The 16,840-nt window shown below is 38.2% G+C and overlaps 2 protein-coding genes and 1 pseudogene across 3 annotated transcripts in view; all 3 read right to left on the reverse strand.

The window, feature by feature from the left end:
- Window positions 1–4,857, reverse strand: part of tyw1 (tRNA-yW synthesizing protein 1 homolog (S. cerevisiae)) — a 74,297-nt gene extending 69,440 nt beyond the window's left edge. Inside the window, exons 1-4 of one of the 2 annotated variants that reach the window (XM_027136826.2) lie at window positions 4,653–4,857; window positions 3,595–3,725; window positions 3,302–3,430; window positions 2,139–2,240 (exon numbers count right to left, since the gene is read on the reverse strand). In XM_027136826.2, the coding sequence (XP_026992627.2) occupies window positions 2,139–2,240; window positions 3,302–3,430; window positions 3,595–3,725; window positions 4,653–4,716 (426 nt within the window). In that variant the 5' untranslated portion in view covers window positions 4,717–4,857. Of the gene's footprint in view, window positions 1–2,138; window positions 2,241–3,301; window positions 3,434–3,594; window positions 3,726–4,652 lie in introns of both variants that reach the window. The other variant, XM_027136822.2, reaches the window with a different exon arrangement.
- Window positions 4,858–8,642: 3,785 nt separating this feature from the next.
- Window positions 8,643–16,390, reverse strand: tmem120ab (transmembrane protein 120Ab). Its single transcript, XM_027136502.2, has 12 exons — window positions 16,152–16,390; window positions 14,477–14,595; window positions 14,208–14,324; window positions 14,044–14,103; window positions 13,345–13,440; window positions 12,979–13,068; window positions 12,733–12,798; window positions 12,101–12,162; window positions 11,929–12,021; window positions 10,986–11,050; window positions 10,744–10,812; window positions 8,643–8,892 (listed from the first exon to the last, which is right to left on the reverse strand). Exons 1-12 carry the CDS (start codon window positions 16,218–16,220, stop codon window positions 8,776–8,778), a joined length of 1,023 nt encoding a protein of 340 aa, XP_026992303.2. The 5' UTR covers window positions 16,221–16,390; the 3' UTR covers window positions 8,643–8,775.
- On the reverse strand, window positions 10,309–10,407 carry LOC113636916 (annotated as a pseudogene).
- Window positions 16,391–16,840: the final 450 nt, after the last annotated feature.

Here is a 16,840-nt window from a genome sequence, read left to right on the forward strand (position 1 = left end):
TCCCTTAAATTGGTAAAGGAAGAAACCTTGAGAGGAACCGGACTCAAGGGGAAACCCATCCTCATATGGGTGACACTGGGGGTGTGATTGTAATATACAGTCAGTTAAATGTTGTATTGGTGTAAGGTTCAAGGACTTCCGATCTCCTTAGTATCACAGAGTCTAACTGGAGATGTCTCAGGATTCTTAGAGTCGACCTCGGCTCAGTGGACGTCCAAAGGCTTCGTCCCACAGAGGACGCTGGGAGCTGGTACAGTGTCTGGATGCCTCGGGATGGGTACAAAGAGAGAAGCAGTGGAAAGGGATTAACATATCTGCTGTTCATAAAAATGTGCAGGTCTGATGTACTGGTGCATGATACTATAGGATGTATTATGTGTTCGCCTGACTAAAGAGATGAGTTTTTAATCTACATTTAAACTGGGAAAGTGTGTCTGAGCCCCGAACACTATCAGGAAGACTATTCCAAAGTTTGGGAGCTAAAACATAACCATAAAACATAAACGTTTCAAACTTTCACCTTGATATGGATTTGTGATACCAAGAAAAAAAAGAAAGTATTCATGGTCATATCCTGAACTGTTTTATATTTCAGCCTAATAATGACCTCCTTCACATGCATGGACACGTCTTTGGGCCACATATACCCCTTTTCCACCAGAAAGAAGCGGGTGCTGGTTCAGAACCCGTGCTGGTGCTGGTTCAAAATTGGTTCCACTGGCGAACCTTCCAAGAACCTGTTTGCCTTTCCATCGGTTAGAGAGCCGTCACAGAGCCGAGTCTGACGTCACTGTATACGTGTCACGTGACCCAGCAACGTTAGCGCAGCAGCGACAAACACATCAACAACGGCGGATGTTGCTTTACTGTTAATGCTCATGGCTTTGTGAACCTACATTGGCATCCAAATGCGTCGAATCTGACGTGTTCGTGCAGCTCCGTGTAATTTATATAAACGGAGGTTGTAATCGAGAAAGTACATAACATTATTTTTATCATTAACACAGAAAAAAGTTAGCCTTAGCATGTAGCTACCTACTATCATGTGTGCTGATAATGTGATAAGGTGTTGAAATGTCCTTCCTAACAGAACCCTCCCGTGTTATCCGTGCTTGAGATGGCACTGACAGTTAACCCCTCGGTGGCTGGAAACTGCACTATGGCCACTGCATTGAGGGCTTGTGATCCTGCCACTGGACCATCAGAGACCCCAAAACAGAATATGTATAAGGTGCAATATTTGGTTTGTGCAAACAAGACATTCTGGATGTAATGCAGTATGTACTCAGAGCAGTTATGTGCAGTCAGTTGAGGTTCACAGTGCAGCAGTGTAGTGTAATTACAGCCCCTATAACAGTCCCACATGTTGAGTCATAATGCAAATGTTCTTTAGTGTGAGAGATTATTATTAAATCAGCCAAATGATACATCATCAGCCAGTGGGATAAAAGTGTCCCTGAGAGTGTGTGTATGTGTGTGTGTGTGCGCTTCGACGCTATAGTACTGTCTAGAATTAGAATTAGAACTGGGGTGTGTGTGTGTGTGTGTGTGTGTGTGTGTGTGTGTGTGTGTGTGTGTGTGTGTGTGTGTAGAAGCCTTTATTATCACCACATATACATTACAGCACAGTGGAATTCTTTTCTTTACATACCCCAACTGAGGAGGTTGGGGTCAGAGTATAGGGGCAGTTATGATACAGCGCCCCTGGAGCAGGGAAGGATGAGGGCCTTGCTCAAGGGCCCAGCAGTGGCAGCTTGGCTGTGCTGGGCCTTTAACCCCGATCCACCGATCAACAACCGAGGCTTAACCAGTTGAGCCCCTAAATGTCTACCTGAAGGTGAATACTGTGGCTTGGGTGGCTTTTACATGGCTTGGGGATGTGGTAGCCTAGTTATTGAGATGTTGGTCTACTGCTTGGAAGGTCGTGAGTTTGAATCCCAGGTACACAAAAAGCTGCTACTGCTGGGCCCCTGAGCAAGGCCCTTAACACTTAATAGCTCGGAAGTCACTCTGTATAAGGGTGTGTGCCAAATACCGTAAATGTAAATGTTTTATCCTCAAAGCTCATTTGTGTCGTCTACTTATTCGGAGTAAAGGAATGAAAATCATGTAGCTGGTTCATGATCACAACCGCTCACCTCATCTGATAACTTGTCCTCTGGGTCATAATCCTTCAAGTCGATCACTTCAGACTGGAACCCAAGTGCCTGAACCTCTTCTGCCAGCTCTCTGGCAAAACCCTGAGCAAAAGTGATGCAGTACAAGTTATATACAGTACAAGCCTCTTAAAGCAGACAATCTTTTATCTGGCCTTAGATGATCAGCTTTAAGCGTGTTATTACCAGTGTGGCAATGACCACTTCAAATTCTGGCCTTTTTGCTGTGTCCTAGTTCACCTACTTATACTCTGTACTCAATTTGTGAATAAAAAGTAAATATCGGTAAGTGCGTAACAAAAGAGTACGCAAGCACTGGGACACATTAACACCTTATGGGACGGAGCTGTGCCTAGATACATGCATTTCCACCGTATTTGTTACATTTCAGCTTATCTTTGTTCCGTTATTCCTTATACAATGTACACTACTTCATTTCCTGATATATCGTTTAAGCGTTTGTTTGATTTATTTTTCAATATGACGATAAAAAACGTTTAAGTTCCTACACTTAGATATTAAAGCATCACAGACATTAGGTCCTAGCTACCACGTGTGCCAGTTAAATTTGTCAAAGCAAATCTTCACAAAACTCGCCCTCCCTCGCGTAAGGAGTTGTGGGCAACATTAGCTGAAAAAGTATACATGGATCCGTGCTTCAGAAACCTGCCAGAAGTAGATTATCTTGCTACCTTCAGGATACATGCAAACATTTCAGATACATGATTCTAATTTTAAATAATACTGCGTTTGGATAGTAAGTGAATTAAGACGCAGCATGTGATTGCCAATAGCAAGGTGTTCTAAGAAATGTCTCGATTCAAGAAGATTCAGAAGGAAAAAGTCTCATCACTAAATACTGTATACGTAGATTAAAAGTGTTTCTAATGAAGTTCTATTAAAGTGCAGTTTCAGACATTTCAACTCATTTTCTCACCAAAAAGCAAGTCAGGCAGCTTTCATGTAAATAAGTGCAGCCTCAGGCCACCTGCCCTGCTCACAACCTACTGTACAGTGTAATAATGTTAGAAAAATAAACTTCTTCATACATTAGTCCTGAGCTACTAATCAACGGTTAATTCTACAAATCTCTCAGTATCTGTTAACCGAACGTAATCGTGTGTTTGACCAGAAATAATGCAAACCTTCGCAGTTCCGGTTTGTGACCCGTAGAAAATCCTTACACCGGCAACACTGACAACCTTCTCTTTATCAGGTGTTTGTGCCTTCGGCTTCTCCGATTTGGAAACTTTGGCTTGTGCAGGGTTGACCAGCTTCTTCAGTAAATAAGCATACAATAAGTACATTTTTAAAAATCACATACGTTTACTATAAAGGTCGCTTCCTTATATTCACGTAATAATTGATCATGTTTAACATACTGTGTTTAAAACATTATCTCACAGACGGAGAATAATACATAAAACTATATTCATACCTTTTTCATGGTCATATTCACTGTTAAATATAACCCGATAAGAAGCGCAGCTGCAGTGTACACGTATAATCTGCTGTGCCATGCGGCCAAAAGGAAGGCTTCGGTGTAAAGCCAGGCAATGTCCAGACACCCTGAAAAACAGCACAATATTAGATTTTCTATAGTTATGCAGATCAGCCCATTAGGACAGATAAACCGACAATGCTTACAGAACCATTAGCAGGAACCATGTTCCTTATATTTAGCAGACACCCTTATACAGAGCAACTTACATTTTTATCTCATTTTATACATCTGATTGCAATTGAGTGTTAAGGTGTGACTGCTCGCTGTTCGGCGTCAACGTAGCAGATCCATCCTATCCACATACTTGATTTTGGTACAGGTTTTACACCAGGGTGCCCTTCCTAACAGAACCCTCCCGTGTTATCCGTGCTTGGGATGGCACTGACAGTTAACCCCTCAGTGGCTGGAAACTGCACTATGACCACTGCATTGAGGGCTTGTGATCCTGCCACTGGACCATCAGAGACCCCAAATCAGAATATGTATAAGGTGCAATATTTGTTTTGTGCAATGCAGTAATGCAGTATGTACACAGAGCAGTCAGTTGAGGTTCACAGTGCAGCAGTGTAGTGTAATTACAGCCCCTATAACAGTCCCACATGTTGAGTCATAATTCAAATGTTCTTTAGTGTGAGAGATTATTATTAAATCAGCCAAATGATACATCATCAGCTTGATGGACGTGGGAATCGAACTCACAACCTTCTGATTTGGTAGCCCAGCAAATTAAACACTAGGCTACCAACTTGTGCAAAACTTGTGCCATTATTTACTGACTTTAAAGTCTTCAATGATTCAGAGTTTTAGTGTTCGATTTCACAAAACATTGAGTCAGTATTCAGTTAATAACACACACGTCATGGACTCCATGTAGGGCTGCTAGCGTGTTCTCTACCCCAGTGGTTTAGAAGGCACTTGGCTAACTATCACAGGAGTGACAATGTGTACAGAGCTGCTTGCTAGTTAGCTTGTTAGCAAGCTAACACACTCACCTGCCATCTCAGCGGCGGATACAAAGGACAGAGAATTTGCTATCAAGGCTAAATGTAACATCATTATTACTGGTCAGTCTTCCTCATTCATACTCGCGTGAAGAACAATCACGTAAGCGATCTAATTCGAAGTTGGACTGAGAAGAACTAAGCTAGCGAGGCTCAGAAATGCGCACACAAGGAGGCAGCCATGTTGTTTTGACTGGGGAATTATGGGAAAAGAGGCGGGGCTTGTTTTTATGATTGACAACAGATAGCAATGAACCAGTATGCAAGGGAGAAATAAACAATACTTAAAAAGGAATTCAAAGATAAATATCGTATATGTGGGAGAAAATGAGATTAAAAAAAATTGAGAATCTAATATAAATACATTCCTTGTTCTTCATTTAGAAGAATATATAATAACATATGTAATTTTTTTTTAAGAATTTACATTTATAAATGAAGTATTTTACAATTAATACGATTTAGTCTTACAAACGATTTAGTCTGTTGCACCTTACATGATACATATATATTACATGTATATAATACTTATACTTATATATATTATTTATATTTATACTTATACATACATATATGTATGGGTATATATATATATATATATATATATATATATATATATATATATATATATATGTCTAGTAGTACACTGTGTGTACTGACTATGTATGAGCACATTGCATCCTTTCCACATTTTCCGCATTTGCACATTTCAATGGTACTGAGCATTTTTTTATTTATTTTTTTAACCTGTTTGTAAATTGTTCTATTTATGTTTCTTATTATTGTATGTAAATGATTCTGCAATTTCTGGAGCTCGCTCCCAAGAATTTCACTCACCATGGCACATGTGCCGTGGTGATGTGACAATAAAGGTGACTTGACTTGACTTGACTTGACTTGACTTGACTTGACTTGACATAAACGCCCAAACGAAATTCAGGCAACAAATAAAAAGGAAAATCGAAGGATGAGAGGGAAAAAAAAGAAAGTAATGGGAAACAACTTCTTATGTTTTTTCCCCCTTAGAGAGCACATGAGAATATGGTGGTGTCATGTTGTGTGTAACATCATCACTGCTACAGAGCATGATAATCTGCATTTGACTATATTCCATTCCCAGTATTCCGAGTTCCTAGACTGATCGTCTCTTCTTATGGAGCTGCTTCACAAAACCAGATGTTTTACCCCATATTGGAGTCTCGTTGCCCGGTGGTCACCCTGCTGGGGATCGATCTACATTGTCAGCTAGTGACTCATGGGATTGTTGTGGATGGAGCCGCCTGGAGACTGTCGTGCTTTCTTTGAACCATTGTTGTGTCAGTCAGCTATACGGTCTGGCGTACACATAATACATCCCATAATATTGTGCACTATTACATCAGAATTGCAAATATTATGAACAGCAGATATGTTAATCCCTTTCCACTGCTTCTCTCTTTCTACCCATCTCGAGGCATCCAGAAATTGTACCAGATCAGATCGTCTTCCATGCGATGATGAATTTGGACCTCCACTGAGATGAAGCCGACTCTGAGAATCTTGAGGCATCTAGAGATCTACCATCTCCAGTTGGACGCTGCGATACTAAGAGGAGATCTGAACTCCATATGATATTTTGCATCTATACAACATTTGCCAGACTGTATATTTATAATCACACCCTCCAGTGTCACCCATATGAGGATGAGGTTCCCCTTTGAGTCTGGTTCCTCTCAAGGTTTCTTCCTTTACCATCTAAGGGAGTTTTTCCTCCCCACTGCTGCCTGAGGCACCTCAGACTTGCTCATAGGGGATAAATACATACACAATATATCTAATATTAATTTTGAATTTTGTATTCTATTAATAGTTATATTATTCTTTATATTAAACTTTCTTTTTTATGTTCTGTAAAGCTGCTTTGAGACAGTGTCAATTACAAAAAGCGCTATACAAATAAACTTGAATTGAATTGAATTGAATCTGTGGTGAACTCAGAGTTTGCGATGACCTGTAAGTTCCTCAGGAGTTCTCGGTTGTACTATTATAAACTGGTGTATAATTTACATTTACATTATTTCCTGTCCAGTGCTACCTACTGTAAATGAGGATGGGTTTCCTACTGTCTGCTTTATTCCTCATGTCATCTCAGGGAGTTTTTCCTTGCCACTGTTGCCTCCGGCTTGCTCAATAGGGACAGATTTTAGAGATATATAGGATTTGAAATTTGAAATTAATATTTTTTAATTAATTTAAAACTTTAAATGCATGTATTCATTTTTATATTATTATTATTATTATTATTATTATTATTATTATTATTATTATTATTATTATTATTATTATATTTTTCCTCTTCTGTTTCTATACTTCTGTAAAGCTGCTTTGAGACTGTGTGAATTGTTAAAGGCGCTATACAAATAAATTGAATTAAATTGAATATATAAGGCTGATAAGAGAAAAAATATGTTCCAAAGCCAGTGATCAACATTCTTATCTCACTCTAAACCTTAAAATAACATGCAAAGTGTAAAAGATGAAATATATAGGCAGAATTTATGGATCTAGATCAAAATATGAGCATAATGTAACTTATAAATTACTATACATGAGATGATAGGAAAGAGGCACCCATACACTGTCTATGCATAGGGTCCAAGAATCAGGGCTATATCTTTGGCCCCAGCTTGTCACATTTCCATGTCATGCATTTGAATCACGCACACCTGTTCAGTGTTTTCTCTAATGACCAACCCGCTAGCTCACCCTCAGTAGTTTGGGTTCAACGATGAGGACATGGGCATCCTCTAACCTCGCACCAATTACCTTCATGTCCTCTTTCAACACATCCATATAATCTCCTCTTTGTCCTTCCTCTTGACCTCTAACCTGGCAGCTCCATCTCCAACATCCTTCTACCAATATAACCATCTCCCTCCTCTGTACATGTCCAAACCATCTCAATCTAGCCTCTCTGTCCTTGTCTCTAAAACAGACAACCTGAGCTGTCCCTCTGATGTGCTCGTTCCTAATCCTGTCCATCCTCGTCACTCCTAAAGAGAACCTCAACATCCTCATGTCTGCTACCTCCATCTCTGCCTCATGTCTTTCCCTACCTGCTCCAGTCTCTAACCCATACAGCAGAGCTTCTCACTACTGTCTTCTACACCTTTCCTTTGATTCTTGCTGACACTCTTCTCTCACACAACACTCCTGACACTCCACCTCTCCTGCACTCACCTATTCATCTCTTTTCCACACTCCCCATCACACTGGATGGTTGACCCCACCTTCTTGACCTCAGCCCCCTGTATCTTCATAGTTCTACTTCCCTCCCTCTTGGTCATACACATGTATTCTGTCATACTAGGACTGACTTTCATTCCTCTTCTTTCCAAAGCAGACCTCCACCTTTCCAGTTGTTCTCCTTATTCTCACTACAGATCACAATGTCATCCGCAAACATCATTGTCCCTGGAGAATCCTATCTGACTTCATCTCTCAACCTGTCCATCACCGTAGCAAACAAAAAGGGACTCCAAGTCGATCCTTGACGTAGCCCCACCTCCACCTTGAACTCTTCTGTCTGATCTACAGCACATCTCACTGCTGTCATACTCCTCACATACATATCCTGAACTACTCCCTGCCACTCCTGATATCCTCATACAGTACCATATCTCCTCTCTCGGCACCCTGTGATACACGTTCTCTAAATCTACAAAGACGCAATGCAGCTCCTTCTGACCATCTCTGTACTTCTCCATGAACATTCTCAGAGCAAAAATTGCATCAGTTGTGCTCTTTCTGGGCATGCAGCCATTCTGCTCCTCACAAATATCCACTTCCTTTCTTAGCCTAGCTTCAACTACTCTTTCCTATAGCTTCATTGTGTGGCTCATCAACTTTATGCCTCTGTAGTTGTACAGTTGTATTTTGCACATCACCCTCATAGGACATGGTTTTCTAAGTGTAACAAACATACTAGAAAAAAACATAGGATTGACCAGTTATTGAGCTTTTATTTTGAAGTTTCCATATTATATATCATTAAAATATTCTTGAGTCAAAAATGGTGTAAAAGTAGTCCAAAAAAATCCAGTTTTGAAATATAAATTATGGACAGCAATAAAGTTTATGAACTCTTGCTTTTTCCATGGCTCTTGTTTTTCAGCTTGTGACGCACCACTGCAAGGGTAGTGAAGAAGTTGCCTGTAAATAAAACTAAAAAGCAAATCCCACACACAGAGACCTGGAGAAAAGGAGAAAGGATACATTTAAAATTAATTTAAGGTGATTGCATCACGTGTTTATGTTTACAGATTCAGGGCTGTCAAGTGTCACGCATTGAGAGTGACAGTCACGCATTTGGGTTTTTTCTCACGCTGTCCCGCCACACATCGGATTTCTCATGCAGAAAAAACTTTTTGACTATTTATCATATATTTGGGTATATCCGGGTAAGATTTAATGCAACATCCAATGGAAAAAAAAAAACATTAGAGAAGGTATTTTTGATGGTCGGTTTGAACAAAACCTCAACACAGTTTGTCTCTGGACGGGACATTGTCTTCAATCATGACCCTAAAAATGGCTGGGCTTGAGCTGAACTGTTTTAAATGGGAGCAACATTACAAATGTTAAAGGAGTCCAAAAAGGCAACAAACACTTACAATAAACAACACCAGTCATAATATCTCTCTCTCTCTCTCTCTCTCTCTCTCTCTCTCTCTCTCTCACTCACTCACACACACACACACACACACACACACACACACACACACACACACAAATTAATACATGGAAACTAAACAAATACTTTGTATTTGGTTAAATTGCAGTCAGTGTTCCTTACTCTCGGGGGGGGGGGGTGTTTTGTCATGCTTGCCTGTCTTCAAAACTTGAGAGCCCTGCAGATTAATCATACTTAATATTTCAACACCTTTTAATAAACAGTAATCATAGAAAAAATAAATTACAACTTTATCTAGAACTAAAAATCTGGTCATTCTGGTAACTAAAAACTTACTCTCCTTGACACACTTTGAGAAATATAATTTGCTAAAAATATTCATGGCTGAGATAGTAGTGGATTACTGCTATGTACGATCTATGTCTGAACAAAGCTGAGCAGTTGTTGTGTGTTGTGTTGACGAGAGGGGAAGAGGTGGCGAAACATTACACTGTGCATAGCAGATAGACGAGAAAAGTACAACTGAGAAACAAGGGACTGTGAGAACTGTGCTATGACAACCTGTAAACTTTTAGATTAGATTAGATCAGATTAGATTCAACTTTGTCATTATTTAAAGTACATGTACAAAGTCAATGAAATGCAGTTAGCATCTGTCACGAACGTGAAACAGGTTAGATCCAAATGCTGGTTTATTAGGCAATATCCAAGACAGACAAGGGTCACACATCAGGCAAACAACAACATCAAAGGAAATCAAAAAGCAGAAGTCAATAATCCAGGCGTAGGTCAGGGCAGGTAGCAAACGTTCACAAACATGAAAAACAAGCAAGGTCAAAAACAGGGCAATAGACAGGACAGGACAGGACAGGACAGGACAGGACAGGACAGAACAGAACAGACGCTCAGTATGCAGACAGTGCTAACAATACCTCGCAACACGAACGTGCTAACCGCTAAGCCACCGTGCCCCCCTAAACGCTTCACGATTTTGCGTGTCATCCTTGCACATGGGCCATGCTAATCTTCTCTGTATTGTTCCAATTTTAGTATATGTGCTGCCATAGAAAGCACTGGGTTTTGTATATTTTATATTTTATTTTATTGTAGCTTAGCCACTGAGTCTAAATCACAGTTCCACCAGCCGCATCATTACTCACTGCTGAGCCCATTGATCAGCTGTGCCTTTATATAAAAATGTACAGTAAAGGTTGGAAAAGTTGCTCTAAATCTTTTATAATTAATGCCCCACATTAAGAATAGACTTAAGTGGATCAGAATGTGCAATATGTAGTATTACACCATATTTCATGTTATAAGTAAATTGGTGCACCTAATAAATTAAGCATATATACTGTATATGATGTATAAAATAATGTTTGAGAAAGTTGTAGGTTTGCAATATCTCACCTGCCACTCTTTACATGCAGGAAGTTGAGCCATTCTGAACAGGGAGATACCATTGAAAAGCTGCCAGAACTGAAAAAAACAGCCCATAGTACTCATATTCAACATTTATTACCCTCATAGTGTAAAAATATCAATATAAGAGCAATATATGATTTATTTGATTTGATTTTAAATCTGTTCTTTATATCAGTCAGGTTTTCCTTGACATTTTGTTGGCATCAGGGACAGAGAAGCATACTTACATGACCAAAGAATAGAAAGGGCAGGAGAAAGGTCAACCCTCTCCACATCCATGACTGAAATCCTTCTACAAAGCAGAAAAATGTATCACTCACATTATTGTAATCTCACATCTCGATTCAAATCACAACTTAATTCTTTCTCTATCTCCAGAGTTTGGTTGAATCCACCCATCCTTAGATACCTCGAGAGATCGAGAAGAGTCAGGAGTCCTAGATCTGAAATCTGGAGTCTTAAATGGAGAGTCTGAGTTTAGTCTAGAATCCACGTAAAGTTCTAACCTTAGCTCTAAAATCTGAGCTCGGTTCTAACTTAAGACTAGGAAGCCATTTTTGAGGCAGGTCCAGTGTTCTAGGTCCAAAATCAAACTCAAGTATAAATGCCCAGCTTTCGAGCATGAGGTCTAGCTCTAAGGTTTGTGTTAAATCCAATTTTCTAGATCATGAACCTGAGACAAGTCCAGACTCGTAAATCTAGAATCGTAGTCTCTATATATAATCTGAGTCAAGCCTAGAAACATAGCTTTTGAGTTTGAGTCAGGTCAACAGTCCTAACTTTAGTTTCTGAGTCATGTCTGGCATCCTAAGCCTATACGGCAGTCAAACCCAGAAGTGCAACTCTATTGTGGAGTCCATAACCTCGCTCAAGAGTCAGAGTTCAAGATCTCTGAGATTTCTGAGTCAAATCGGGCACCTTTGGTCTGGAGTGAAGTCCAGAAATACAGAAATGTGGAGCTCAGAACCCTGCTCAAGAGTCTGAATAGAACCAGGAGTCTGATATATATATATATATATATATATATATATATATATATATATATATATATATATATATATATATATATATATATATATATATATATATATGTATATATAAATGAGACATGGACTTCATGAAGAGAATTTAAACTTTACTGACATAAGTGTTAACACAATTTCTCCTTACCCACTGTCAAATCCATGTTGTGTCTTTCCCCTAAAGCCTTCAGTCTATAAAGACATCCACTTTGATAGTAGTACTGAAGGAATTGCACAAAACCTGCAAAAACAATGACGTATGTAACAATTCTAATAATTGCTAACAGCATTAAAGTCGCAGATTAGAACAAAGGTCATACTTTGATACAAGCAGTAGGCAAGGAACTGGTTCCTGAACATCTGATACAGCTTACCATCAGCCCTGAGAAAGAACAAGAACATCATGGTTAAGAACCACCACAAATACTGAGAGTAACATGGAAATAATTAAAGAATGAATCAAATTTTTACTGGGCTAGTAGATCATGTGACAAAGGAAGTTATTGATCTATGGACCGGTGATCCACAATCAAGTGCTTAGGTACAGTAGCTGTAGCGAATCCACATTTTTGTTCTGTCCAAACTTCCCATGGGATTTAAAGGCTGCATTATAAGTGTTGGGAATTTAAAAACAAGAAAATTCTGGGTTGAAAAGTGCCCAAGTATTACAAAGTTCTCCAAATTTAGTTAATGCACAGCTCTCACCCATGCTTCAGTGGATAATAATAAAAGTCTGTCCTGCACATCTCAGGACTTCATCCCATTTGATCTTATGTTATAGAGATGTGGAAGAGTAATAGTTCAGAAGATAGTTCCAGAAGAGGATGCATTTCCCTTTATAGTCTGGTTCTGCTCAAAGGTTTTTCTCATATCATTGAATTGAATTTAGCAAAGCAATAATGTTTAATACATTGCACTAAGCTTGGGTGCTAAAATGATGTAAGTCCCTTACCAAGTCAGCATGACCCCAGATAGGAAGGTTGAGATGTAGTGATGGAAAACCCACCAGCCCTTAATCCTGATGTGGAAAGCACATCATCATTATAACCTGGTTATTGCTTATATACAGAACAAAAGTTTATGGAATTTAAATCTACAAAATAAAAACAGAATTCTCCTTTGACCAGATGAGTTTGTCTGGCTTTGGCTAAAGCATTTCCAAGCAAGTGTCCAAAACAAACCAGGATCCCTCACTAACCTGGACCCATTGCTGATAAGGATGCTCTCACGAATTGTTAAGGTGCAGTAGTACCATACCAAGAGGAAGTTCAGCAGTGCATCGACAAATCTATATTACACAAATCAACAACATAGTAAAGCTGCCTTTTATTCTGCAAAGCTTCGTAGGAGTCTGATCACTTGTTTACAAGCAAAACATCTATCTACCATAAATTATATTCACTATAATTTACATAAAAACACACTACAATGGTAAGCATCCTAATTCAGTTTGAATACAGCTGAATGCTAACTTTCATAACTTTTTAATAAGCTGAGATTTGTTAGACTACAGGTTGAATTTAGAGTGAAGTTTAAATACTATAGTATAAATAATAAGTCTTACCTGTAGGTGACTAAAAACTGACAGACGAACCCCATAAGGAGCAGGAGTGTAGTCACATATAGCTTAAAAATCTCATATTCATCTTTGTAGGCACTCCTATAATTAAATTACAAAAAAGAAAATGGAACGATTATCAATATATATATCAGGTCAGTACTATCAAACATTTTTGTTTTGTTTGTAGATAATGTTGAGATAATGTTGTGATCCATTATTAAATGTAATACTCCCACCTAGAGGTGAAATATATCTAATTCATAGATCCTTCCTAGAGCAGCAGCTCTTCAGAAGGTGCCTTAAAAAGCCTCAGAACTGAAAAATGCTGCAATGGGAAAAATCCTGAATTTCTTGGACCTGATATTAAATGATACAAATACAAAGTATTTGCTTTCCACTCAAAACAAGGCCCGAGACACAATTTCCCTCAAACACAGAGTACTAACTTATATACATATCAATGTTTTGTACATTTATTTTTGCTAGTGTGTGCACTATTGGAGATGGTTTATTATTTGGTAGCAACATTGGAGAAAAAAATCTGTAATACATGAATGGTTACTGAGGTGAAATTTTTTTTCTGAAAAGTCCTTAAGGAGCATTAAGCCTTACAGAAGAACTATAACAATGACATCACTTCCTGTACTACGTTTTGTATACTTTTTTTCTCAGGAACGTAATACTGTATATATCACTCCTTACTTTGACTGCTTGCTTAGAAGATTGACGTTCACATTCCCAAGCACAAGACTGAGATATAACCTTCAGGAAAGACAAAACAAATATGAGACGACGCTAAATATTGAGAACAGGTCAAACCCAAAACCAGCATATGGTGACGCTATTAGCCTGTAATATTGTATTACCCATTTTTCTTTGGAAGGAAAGTCTCCATCTGAAGGAAAATGGCAGGCCTCTCCTGAAGGCATCCCTTCATTTTTTCCACACTTTTTGTTTCCTCTTCTGTTAATCCCTTACTGACTCTGTAACAGGGTTAAAAACATGACTTTATAGTGTAAATTAAGAAAACGTTAGATGAGAGAGAGTAAGAATTAGATGGCAGACAACTTGGCACAGACAGGTGACTTAATGAATAACAAGGATAGAACGACAGAAAAGTAAATTCACGCCTCACGTCTTTAGAGAACGTGACATGTCCTTTAAGCATTTCCTCTGGCGAGATATAGAGGCACTAAAGCTGTTCTGGAGCTTGGAGACTTCATCCAGCTTCTGCAGGTAAAGCTGATGTGTCTCCTGAGAGCAAGAGAGTGGAATGTTTTAATTAACAATACAAGTATGTTAATGGCTTAAAGCCTTATGTTCATTAAAATCTTAAGGCAGTTATTAACAAGAGAAAGTTCTTTAGATGAACCATCCAGTAATTAAATGTGCCATGTGCTTTGTGTGAAGAAAATGAAAGTAGTACTAGATGATACATGAATTCATGAATGATTAATTGGAATAAACTAAAAGATGTGTCCTGTAATGATTGGCACATGCTGTTCAGGTTATCGGTATCTAATCTCTAAATTATATCTAAATTAATCAAAACTGCAATCTCTATTTAAAATCCTTTTCCATTTTGAATGCAGTTTTTTTTTTAAATAATAATGTGTATGCAGCATTTATGCATCAAGCTTCATATCAGTCTGTATGCTGTACCCTAGTTGTCACTATACCGTGTAAAAAGCCACTAAAAGTTCCAGCTTATTATTCATGCCTGTCGTTCTGCATATTGCTACAGTATTAATCATTCAGTATCTACAGTGGGGGGGCATGGTGGCTTAGTGGTTAGCACGTTTGCCTCATTTATTATGTTGTGTTTCTGGGTTTACAGCAGAAGTGCAAAACCTACAGCCCTCATGATGGCATGATGGATCAAACATGTCATGTATAACCTTATGTGGGTGAAAGTCAAGCCAAAATGGAACTAGGGCGTGGAGAAGGTGAACAGTCAGGTTGGATCAGTGTGTTTAATGTGTTGTTTCACGTTCAGGTTTGTTTCTTAAATGAGTGGTATTTACATTTACATTTACATTTACAGCATTTGGCAGACGCCCTTATCCAGAGTGACATACAAAAGTGCTCAAGCCTCTATCATTGGATACATTAACTCTGGTTCACTAGGTAACATACTTAACATCCCATGAGTCTAAAACACTGTTCAAAGTTTATATATGGTATACTGAATGGTTGCGTACAGCTTACAAATTTTTAAAGGCATTGGAAAAAAATCTTGTATTCTTTGGTGAAGCTTAATCTATCTATGACAGACAGACAGACAGACAGACAGACAGACAGACAGACAGACAGACAGACAGACAGACAGACAGACAGACAGATAGATAGATAGATAGATAGATAGATAGATAGATAGATAGATAGATAGATAGATAGATAGATAGATAGATAGATAGATAGATAGATAAACAAGATTATTCCACACAATAAACACAGTAATGTGTTCTGATTTGACATGTGATTTGATCATTCGTAACATTTGTGAAAGCACATTGTGAAAGCCCAATGCCTTCTTCAATGCATTCCCAGTAGAATGTCTAATCAACTGTGCAATGGGAAGAAATTTCAAATCCTAAAACATCACAGGAAACACATTTAAGACATATGAGAAAGCTCCGTGTGTAAAGGATGTATCCTCCTCAGCTGTCAACATAAGACATTATGATCCAATAGCACAGACACATTTTTAGTTTAATGCTAGTGAATCATATGTACCAAATCTTGCATCATCGTCAAAAGATTCAGATCACTAAAGTGAGTCATTGTGCCCATCACTTATAAAATCCTACCTGGAGTTGTTGGAAATCCTTTTCTAGACTCTCCCATTCTTGAAGGACTGCAGATAGTTTGGAAGACATCTTTTTCAAATGGCACAAAGATAATGGCAAAGTACAACCAGGGAAATCTGATTATTAGTTGATTGTAGGATTAACTGTTAATGTAGAATCATTTCTGAATCCTGATTTCCAAGCAGAACGGACCTGAATAAATAAGCCTCACTGAATGGAATACAACAGATGTGTGTGGACTTTGTTTATGACTGGTAATGAACTTTGAATGTTACAAATCCACTGACCTTTGGGACACTTATGTCCGGAAGACATTACGAGTTATACAGTTTATTACATAATTGCTTAAAATTTCACATCTAAAGAGTGTGGTTTTACACCTATGTGTCTATGATCAAATGTCAATTACGTTTATATAATCAATATTTTTCTTGGGTTAAAGTCTCTGTGAATACAATGCAATACAATACATTAGCCTCAGTTGCCCAATACAATTGATCTGTTACATTATAACCTGAGTGAAAGAACAGCTATTCAATCAGTGGCACAAGGGAAGCCACTGGAATACCAGTTCCAGGAATACACAGTATATATATATATATATATATATATATATATATATATATATATATATATATATATATATATATATATATATAATATATATATATATATATATATATTGTGTA

This window comes from Tachysurus fulvidraco, chromosome 11 (genome assembly GCF_022655615.1).
Source record: "Tachysurus fulvidraco isolate hzauxx_2018 chromosome 11, HZAU_PFXX_2.0, whole genome shotgun sequence".
NCBI lineage: Eukaryota > Metazoa > Chordata > Actinopteri > Siluriformes > Bagridae > Tachysurus > Tachysurus fulvidraco.